This window comes from Netta rufina, assembly GCF_964035555.1.
Source record: "Netta rufina genome assembly, chromosome: 7".
In the NCBI taxonomy this organism is placed as follows: domain Eukaryota; kingdom Metazoa; phylum Chordata; class Aves; order Anseriformes; family Anatidae; genus Netta; species Netta rufina.
Window position 1 is genome coordinate 17,001,164 of NC_140130.1, and position 10,395 is coordinate 17,011,558.

General features: G+C 49.9%; 1 protein-coding gene across 1 annotated transcript in view; it reads left to right on the plus strand.

The window, feature by feature from the left end:
- The window catches only part of PDLIM1 (PDZ and LIM domain 1), a 40,457-nt gene extending 32,063 nt beyond the window's left edge, over positions 1–8,394 (plus strand). The window contains exons 5-7 of the mRNA XM_084289954.1: positions 2,984–3,138; positions 6,193–6,310; positions 7,876–8,394. Coding sequence (XP_084146080.1) covers positions 2,984–3,138; positions 6,193–6,310; positions 7,876–8,062 — 460 coding nt within the window. The 3' untranslated portion in view covers positions 8,063–8,394. The remainder of the gene's footprint in view (positions 1–2,983; positions 3,139–6,192; positions 6,311–7,875) is intronic.
- The last annotated feature ends 2,001 nt before the right edge of the window (positions 8,395–10,395 follow it).

Here is a 10,395-nt window from a genome sequence, read left to right on the forward strand (position 1 = left end):
TTTGGGACCGTGCCTCTAAATGACAGCCCATGGGGTTTTACAGGGAGGACTTTGGTATTGAGACATGAAGCACAAGGCACACTCTGCCGTCTTGTGGGATGGCTCCAGCCAGAGCTGGACTGTTCAGAGGAGGTGAACCTTCAGTAGTTCCCCCGTACATTACCGAGTGTCTTGCTGCTGTACGGCCAGGGAGCTGCATGTCTTCATCCCGTGTGTTTGACTCATAGCTCCTTGGCTGCTCCCAGTCCCCTGTGGCCCCTGGGCACCCATGGCCAGGCTTTGCCATTTGACAGCAGCCAAGTGATAATGGGAAGCTGTGGATTTGCTCCCACGTTGTTTCTCAGCCTAGTTATTTGCAGCAAGTCACTGCTCAGGCCTGTGGTCAGTGCTGAGCTCTCCAGGAGCTGGCACACTGCTGGCTGTCTTTTGCTGTGCCAGAGAGCTGATGCCTGCTAACAAAGGAGCCCCAGGCATCAGCAGTTTTTTTTGTGGCACAGGCAAGTACGAAACCTTCCTGAAGCCTGGCTTTAAGACCCCTGTAAACTTTACAAAATGTGCTAACATAAAATAGTAAAATCGCATTAGTAATGAATATGCTGTGCTTCCCTGAAGATGCTGTACAAGGCTGTCTTTGTGGCTTTTATTACCATTTTCCTGCCAATTTTCAAAGCTCAGTAATCCAGCATTATTCCTTCAGTGTTGCAAGTTGCCTGGGGCAGAAGCAGTGAAATCCAGCAACAGTTGCTGGAGTTTGAAGTCCAGTAAAGGTGGCTGAAGCTGTCCCCTGCAAAATTGCTGTGTCAGGGTACTCCTGTGCTTGAGCAAGGACGCCAGCTTGTGGTGTTTGCTGCAGGTGGAGTGCCTGGGTGACAGCAGGTACCATGCGTCTGCTGACATAGGGCTACTTGTTATCCTGCATGCTCTACATTCATTTATCCCTGCCCATTCTAAAGATGTACTCGTATGTGCTTTGTTTAGATTTTCTTCAAGTAGTGCAGCCTTCTGCCCTGACATGTGGAGGTGTTTCACGCTCTAGGGTTTGAGTTTTTTTTAATGTAGCTTTTCTGAAGTTTTGTACATGCAAGTGTATCTATCTGGGAGAGCTGATCTGTATGTTTTGCACACTATCACAATGCATGGTTGAAATGTGATGGCTCTGTTTGACTCTTGTGCTCGTTAAGATGATTTAGCCTTTGCTTTTCGAATGCATGTTTGTGAAACATTCTTGGTATGCACACTGTAAGGACAGGCTTCTTGTCCAATGTTTTTGTAGGTAGACAGAGTAGAGGCAGTATATCAGTTTATGTAAGAGGAATGTAATATGGAGCATGTATTCATTTGGGATAACTTGGGCCATTTTCCTTGTAATTGAAATATTATTTTATATCGGGTGAGACGCTTCAGTAAACAAGATTCAGGTTTCAAGAGTTCAACTACTTGCAAGTCTAATGTGCTTCCTGCTCCAGTGAGAATTACTGAAGATGGAAACACTTTATGAACTAATTGTTTATGGAAATAGCATTGTATAGCATGTGCAATGATTATACCTCTGATGCTTGGAGAGTTCATTCTGCAGAGTACCTCCCAGATGACTCAATTGCACATTGGCATGGAAAGTCTGCAGTCGCCTCCTCATGAAAAAGATTTCCCCCTTCAATTCAGTCTGAACTTCAGGATGTTTATGTACATGTCAAGCAATCACAGGGTGCAGGAATAGTGAAACCCAGTAGAGCATTTACTTTTATATGACTGTGTTATGTAATTGAGCCATCAGAGGAGACTTGTCAGTTTTTACCTCATTTTTCCAGAGACGTTTTATTCCATCCACAGAACACTTGGATGGGAGGAACCTCCCATGCCACGTAGTACAAGACCTACCCCAGCATTTCATCCATTTAAGCCACTGATTTAAACTAGTAGACAGTAGATATTTGTCCAGACTTTTGTTAAGTTCTTCAGTGCAGAGCTTGCTCACCTGTCCACAGCAATCCATGGCATTTTGGTGTCTTGTCTGCTGGAAAGCTTTTCCCAAGGGATACTCTGAATATCCTCCTGCAGATCAATCCCATGGTTTGTCCTGTACCTACTGGACATGGAGAAATCCAAACTATTGCCTCTGGCATCTTTATATATATTTTTCCCCTGAAGACCCTGCTGGTGGCACAGTGACCACAGTTTCAGCTCCAGTGTGGAGCAACCCTGTGCAGTAGCACTGCAAACTCTAGGCTTAGGATGCAAGTCGCTCGTGACATGAGTGGCAGCAGCAGTGCCTCAGAAAGCAGTTGAAACGTGGGCTTAGTCTTAGCAGACAGAAATCTCTCCTTGCTCTTGACATGCTCATTAACTCCAGTTAATAGGCTGTGATTATGGGTTTCCACCTAGAAAACGGAAATAATAATGCCCACTTGAAAACCACAGAGAACTCTTTCCAATCAGAGGATCTTTTTAGCTGCATCCTACAGCTGTTACTGTGTGAAGGTGGCCTTCAGGACCAATTCAGAGTATACCTGCAAATATTTTTTTGACAGAATAAAGCATACTGAATTTGAAAATCACAGCAGCTTAAGGTAGCAATCTCAGGTGGTTTGTGCATGTGGGGACCGTGTAGTAATGACACAGCTACCATGTGGGATTCCCATCCCGGCACATTCGTTCTTTATTTTCCTGGTTCCTGGACAGGAAGGTTTAGTTTCTGGAGCACACAGCAGTTGTGAAGCTGGGGGAAAATATAGAGGCTGGCTGGGGGCGGTGGGTGAGGACCCACTGACAGTGGGGCGTGCAGGTGGCCCAGTGCCTCAATCCCACCGGGGCTGCAGCTGTCTTGTGCAAGCACGTCCAGCACCTCCGTGTCTCATGGTGTCCTGTTCTGCCTTCATTTTGCACGTTCATTTCTCAGTCATATGATGCATCGTGATGGTTTTGCTGGAGGAGCTGGCTTTAGTTTTCAGCCATTTAACAAGCCTGTACTCTGTTTCATCCTCAGTTTAGATCAGCACAACCAGCCCCCGGGCAGTATCGTCGTAGACAGAGAATCTGAGGTTTACAAGATGCTCCAGGAGAACCAAGAGTCGCACGAGCCACCCAGGCAATCGGCTTCTTTCCTGGTGCTGCAAGAGATTTTGGAGTCAGAAGAGAAAGGTAAGCCCTTGCTGCACACCTAACCTGGGTGTGCTCTTCCCTTTTGACATTTCTTCAGCTGTATACAGTGTCTCAGAGTAACACCTGAAACTTTGTTCTCCTTTCTCAGCTGTTGCTTCTTCAAGATAACATGTGTAGATGGTTTCCAAAAAAAACAACCTACAGACCCTTTCACTAACTTTACTCTTTTAAATTTATTTTCCTTGGTTCTTTTCAGCGTCTGTGGGCCTATTATTGTTGCTCATTCATTGACTGAGTGCTAAAGAAATAAACCCCTGCAATGTTTATTTGTCAAGAAGGAATTCTAAAAGTTACAAAAACCCTTCTACACTTTCTAAAGTTTTGCCCCTCTAGGATAATATTCACTGATTAAGGAACATCTTAGAGTCAAGACTTCTAAAGGTACCACGAGATAGCACTATTTAGTGAGTCCTAGAGCTTCTGGTCTCCATCCCTCTAAACAAGAAAAAGAGATCGACTTCTGCAGCTGAATGTAAAAATTTGGAAACTGAGTTACAGCAATCAGTTCACAGCTTTGAACCTCTGAAACTTCATGCTACTTGGCACTCTTGATCTGACATCTGGACTAGTATAGTTCAAGGCTATAGACTCATAGATAAAAACTCTGATTAACTTAGGTGGGAGCCAAATCATACTCCCTTCTCCCCTTAAATAGAATAAAATAAACAAATAATTAGGAAAAGAATGCAAAGAATGACTTTTTTCCCCCTTTAGACCAGTTGAGACTTTGTCTGTTGTGTTATTAGCTTGGCAGAGGAACATTCAATTTCATCCAACAAAAGCCTGGTGCCGAGATACTCACCAGAAGGGAAAACAGCTCAGCCAAGTGCTCTTAGGTCTGAGTGATCTGTAAGGGAACAGCAAAATGAAGGAAGTAAGGAAATTATAGGAAGAAAGAAACCAGGATTTTGGAGTCTTTAATCTGATATTAAAATACCTACCTGAAAGCATCTGTTAAATTGTGAGTGTTTGCAGCTCGCCCCTCAGAGTTCAGCTCCTGCAAGGAAGGGACTGGAGGAGCCAGGACTTCTCACGCCTCCGAGGTCCTCCCCTGTGCCTAGTAGTGCTGAAGAAGATAAGAAGCAAAAGCCTCTCTATTTTATCAGGCTTTGAAGATTTGCAGCATTACTGGGATTCTCTGGCATGAGGTTTGCCTGCCTGATCACAGGCTGGGATAGGCTTGGGCACTGCTCCACAGTGAGCTGTAATCACCTGTGCAGAGCAGGGTTACACAGCCCCAGAGGAGACAGTGCCCCAGCCGCGCCGCTCGCCCCGACTCAAACACCACTGCTGCTGACTGATAACATCCATGGTGATAAACAGCACCCTTGTGGGATGCTTCCCTGAGCCTGTCTTCAGGCAATGGCTTGCGTGCAGCAGCAGGGAGCTGTCATCTCCCCAGCTGGGGCTGGTCCCCGGGGTGTGGGCTGCGCTGAGCCGCACCAGCTGGGAGGACCTGGGGTCTGCGTGTGGGCGCTGGTGCGTGGAGGCACGGCGGCTGCTCGCTGTTTAGACTTGAGCCTGCACGCTGAGGCTTAGGGTGTTTGGCAAGGTGGAACAGGTTATATTTCCTGTGGGTATTTTATTAAGCTGATTCCCTCAGAGAGATTTAAAAATGTGCTGTCAGTGTTATTGGTGTGAACAAAGTGCTGTTTGAAGCAGAGGGAACAAGCAGGGGTGATAGGGTAGAGCCTGAAAATGGGGCTGCTGCCCTTCCCAGCAAGGGTCACCTGCAGTGACGGTAAAGAGTGCCAGGTGCTTGCTGGCATGCTTGAAAGGTCCGTGGACTCCTGTCCCCATTAGGGCATTGCACTTCTGGGGCAGCATCTCAGCACTGAACTCCTTCAAGACCCTGGGCTAAATGCTGAGGCACATCAGAAGTGACTGTAAGCTCAGCCTGGAATGTGCTGTGTGGGGCTGCACAAGGCAATGCAGTGGTACTTGGACTTGGTGACAGGAATGTGGGATGGGTAGTGCCCCAAATTTTCCCCTCAGTTCATCTGTCAGAGGCCCTGCCCTGGGCTGCAACATGTCCCAGAACTTGCTGGTCACCAGGGTGAGCTTCTGTGGGATTCTTCATCCCTTTCCACCACTAACAACGGGTGCAGTTTGATGTTGGCTTGGCGCTAGGCTGAGGGGTTTTGTCAGCCTTCCCCTCTGAGGTGGCACATGCCTGCCCATCAGCCTTCTCTGTTCCCAGTGAAACGTCGTGGGAGCCTCTGCAGCCCTCCTTCCCTTCCTGCCTGGTATTGAACCTCTTGCAAAAGTCATACAGATAAGGCTAGTTGTACCGATCGTGTCATTTTGTAAGAGGCTGCTTTTACACTGCAGATGTTTGAAGGCTTGCCTCCTATCCTGCATCTAGGATCCACTGCCTGTAGGCACCCAGGTCAGCAGATGTCTCTTGTGAAGGTCCTGCAGAACATCCCTGCCCCAGAGAGGTTGCACTAGGGAGGTGCCATCCCTGGAGCATGCCACACACCCTGTGTCCCTGCAACAACAAGGGGTTCGTTAAACAAATCCTCCAGGAGTTGTGGGGGAGTCAGCTCCATCCTACAGCAGACAGCAGAGTGGAAAAAGGCTTTGACAGGCCTCCTTGTCTGCCAGGACACCCATCTCCACTTTCTGAACCCAAATCTGGCCATCAGCTTGACCCTGAGTGGGTGCTCAGGACATGGCAGGCAGGCTCTGGTGTTGCTGAGGCTGGAGCTGAGGCTTTGCTTTGCTTTGTGTCTCTGTGCATGCAAGATACATTAGCTGATGTCCAAAGGGCTTTGAAGATGAGACGGGGCAGAAGCTCATCTTACTGCCCACAACCTCAGGCCCTCAGTTTTCCAGGGCCAGGCTCAGCTGTGTCCCTTCTCTCCTTCCTCCTCACACACCCTAAATGCCTTGCCTCCTTCCCATGCATGAATCCCTGCCTCAGAGCTGGTGTTGAAGGACCTCACCCCTCCCTAGCAGAGTATCTGCTTGGGAGGAGAGCCTACAGCCACGCATCTCACATGCTCTGAAGCACTCTCCTTCCACCCCCAGGAGACCCCACCAAACCATCCGGATTTAGGAGCGTCAAGGCCCCCACCACAAAGGTGGCCTCATCGATTGGGAATGCCCAGAAGCTGCCCATGTGCGACAAGTGTGGATCTGGCATTGTGTAAGTAAGCCTGTCCCTGTCCCGGGCACCCCATGTGCCTGCGCACACCTCACCTCTCACCTCCAGCGTGCCCAGGAGCAGGCCCAGGCATGTTGGTTCTCACCAGCTTTGGTAGCGCTCACCCTGCAAATCCCTGCAGCAAGGCGGAGTTGGGTTTCCCTCTACAGATCTGTATCAAAGCAAGTCCCTGTGAGACAACCCCCGGTGCAGTTGTGGCTGCAGTGTTTCTCTTCCTACCTGAAACCTGTATACAGTGCTCAGAAACAAACTGACCTTTCCCTTCAGGGACAGTATTTAATGATTTTCACGTTTTGGTGCTCCCAGCAATACAGCAGCATTGTGCCTTGGCAGTCAGAGGCAATGTGGACTGGGAGAGCTGCCTTCTGCTCCCTGCTCTGCTGCAGGACGGCACATCTCTGCTGTGCTGAGGCAAAATTAATTTTTGTTGCCCTTGTAAGGGTACGCCTGTCTTGTAGCACAGCAAGGATAATACAGAGCTTCTGTACTGTGTGACAGCACAAGGGGAACAGCCCATGTCTTATAAACCCTCTAGTTTCTCAACCACTAGTTCTTCTTCACTCATTTTCTCCTTCAGTTCCCTGCAACCCCCTTAGCTTAGCAGCAGGCTCCAGCAGCCGAGTGCTGGGAGCCCCCTGCACCGCCATGGACAAACTCAGATTTCTCCTGTGTGATCAGACTGTCACACTGCTTCCTGAGACCCGGGGCGCTGTAACTGCGTGGTCCTCGCACACTTCCATCACCAAGGACCAGCAGAGTCATTACAGAGGCAATCTGTAGGCTGTAAATGTGAATCTGACACAAATCCTACAATTACTCTGTCAGCTAGGGGGATCTGGAGGGAAAGCACAGGACAGGCCTGTGAATAGCTGTAAAAACTAATGAATTACAGAAAATATAGGTGGCTGCTGAAACAAAATCATACTCCTGGCAACCTGTGCTGCTGCTGTTGCTAGCTAGCAAGTTGCTATGTAGTTTCTCTTGTTAAGTGTTGGGTCAAGCTGTGAGGGTTTCCAGTCAGACTGGCCCATGCTGAGTGGGACCACTGCTCCCGAGCGGCAGCACCTGAGGCTGGGGCCAGGAGCTGGACACCCTGTGCTCCTGCCTTGGCGTCACAGTCGCTAGCAGTGTCCCCACTGTTGGTGCTGGCAGTTGTTCCTGGGTTTGTTCTGGAAACCAGTGGTTGTCGACCCACATGGATTTTGTTCCCCACTCAATGGCCAAGCTGCTCCCCTCATTTCATCCCAGGCCTCTGAAAGCCAGTGGGCTGCCTTCAGAATCACCATCGTGATTCATGCCGCCACAGGTGGTAGGATTGGCCCTGTGAAATTTAATAAATTAGGGAAATTTAGGCTAGGATATGCTTTCCAGAGCAGGGCTCCCCTGCTGGGTATAACTGATCTGTCAGCACCAGCTCAAGCTGGTAGGGTGTATTTGGGAAGATGGTTGCCTGTTGGACCTGGAGGGGATCAGGCCTGTGTGAGGTGGCTGGGGTGGGGACAGCGTTGGCGTGTGCCTGGTGCTGAGGGTGCCGGTTCCTTCCCCAGAGGCGTGTTTGTGAAGATCCGGGACAAGCAGCGTCACCCCGAGTGCTACGTGTGCAGCGACTGCGGCACCAACCTCAAGCAGAAAGGACACTTCTTCGTGGAAGACCAAATCTACTGCGAGAAGCATGCGCGGGAGCGGGTGGTCCCCCCAGAGGGCTACGAGGTGGTCACCGTCTTCCCCAAGTAACTGCGCTGCTGCGGGGCCGGCGTGGATGGTTTCTCCTCTGCTGCTCTTCCTTGGAAAGTGTCGCCCTTGCCCTCTTGCCGAATCTTGTTTGCAATAAGGAATGCTAGGCACGGCTTTGAATTTCCTTGCCACATTAATCCTCCCGTCTGTTCACGCGAGGTGTCACTAATCATTCAACATTCTTTTCATCTTCTCTTTCACATTTTTTTTAATACACAGATTTTTATGTTTTTTCCTCCTCCTTTGTGCTGCCAATTGCACAGGAAAATTGGAAGCCAATGTCAGATCACAGCCCCACCATGTCCCAGTTATTTGCCTTCTGTTTGCATTCAATAAACGGGGTGACTCCACCAGGTGGCTGTGTCCACTTTCTCCTGGACTGGGCTTCCTGGGTGCCCGATGGAGGTGCCCAGCACGTGGCTGTGCCTGCTCTGGGGAACAGCGGGAGGGAATTGGTGAATTGGGGCACAATAGCCTCACATGTCGCCCAGCTGCTGCCAGACCCCCAGACATTCAGGATGCTGCCTTTCCAAAAATTAGTAAACAAACCACCACAACATCACAAGCCTCTTCTTAGGTAAGGCTGACCTGCCACTAAGGCTCTGGCTCCAACTGTCCAGATCAACTGTGCAGCTTTCTTGGTGGGTTGGGGATGGGAATAATTCACAAACCCAACTAAATTTAGCTCCTCTCCTCAGGCTCCTTCTATGGGCAGTGGTGAGCGAGCAATGACGGAATAGCTCGGCCGGCATCCTCAGCTGGCTCATCCCTGGGGATAGGCCGGCTTGTCCGTGCTGCTGGTGCATGCACGTGCATACACACACGGCTCCTGATACTAACACAGGTAGCTTTATTTTCAGGGTGAGGGTGTGATTTATTTATTTATGGCCTGCCTGGGTGGCATCTTCCCTCAGTGCTGTTACACAGTTAATACCTTCCCTTCCACTGCACATTTTTCCCAGGGAAATGATGTCTCTCTGCTGCTGTACTGGCCAGTGCAGACGGGCTGGGCAGGAGCCTGGTCTGTCACAGCATCACCTTCCTGAGTGCTGGTTGCCAGGCTTGAGCAGGACACAGTCCACATGTTCACTGCAAAGTACTGCTCACAGGTATGGGAACGTCCCAGGTATTCAGTTCAGGTCCCACGGGCACATTAAACTGAAGGTTCTGACACCTTCATGCTCAGGCCTAGCCCTGGCAAGGAACTGTGGCTTCCCCAGCAGGGCAAACTCCTTGTTGCCCACTTTCTCAGCGGGCTGCTGGCCACACACCACGCATGGCTGCATGTTTGCCTCATGGGGCGAAAATGCTGGCCATGGGCTCCCTCTGTTGTACTGCACACTGACACCAGCACTCCGCCTGTGCCCTGCAGGCTGTGCAAAGTCCCTAAATCTTTCCACACCGTATAACACCCGTCAGCAAAAAGCGGCTGGCTCCAGCTAACCTTGCGAGCTGGCTCTTGCAGAGAGCCTGAGCCATGCCCGGCATTTCCCCAGCCCCAGCCCCTCGCTGTAAACAGACAACAAGCACTGCTTTGTCCCAGGCCGCATGCTTTATCACCCAGCTGAGCTCCTGCGGCGAAGGTTGGCGGTGCTGCTGGGAAAACACTGATTGTGCGGGGCCTGACGCACGAGCCGGGAACTACAAAAGGTTTGTGGGCCAGCTCTGGAAGTGGAGGTTTCTAATGCAGATACCAGTGTTGATCCAATTTATTACTATGGGAACAGGCTGGCCAAGGCAGTCTATATTCATTGCTCAGGGAGGACTTTGCTCACTCTCTGCTGCAGCTCATTGGAAAAAGGAATGCGTTCATTTTTTATGATGCAGCCCAAAATATTTGGCAACTGCAGCATTCACTGTAGTCTGACTTTCCAAATTCCTCTTGAGTTTAGCAGTTGGCATCTGGAGTTTGTCAACAATAAAAAAATAGGCAAAGTGGGGTCAAGCCTGCAACACTGAGCCGCCTACTCAAAAAGTATAAAAATAAAGCAAGAAATACGTAAAAGATTCCAATTTGAAGTGTCGGGCAGTTTGAAACTGAGCTAGCATCCTCCCAGAGAGGGACTGGTTCCCATGGGTGTGCAGGCCGGCACAGTCTATCATTTTGGCAGACTACTTGGGTTTTTGGTTGCAGCCTCTCCCTGCTGCTGCCACATCGCCCTTTCTCCTCGTGCCCTGCTGCTCCCTGCTGGCTTGCAGGGCCCTCCTAGGCACAGCACATTGAACTGGAAACCTGCAGGTAGAAAAGGGCTGCAAAAGTCTTAGAGCATAATCAAGCCCAGCAGCATAATGAAGACAGACCTCTTATTGTCATTCCCCCCCCCAACCAACAT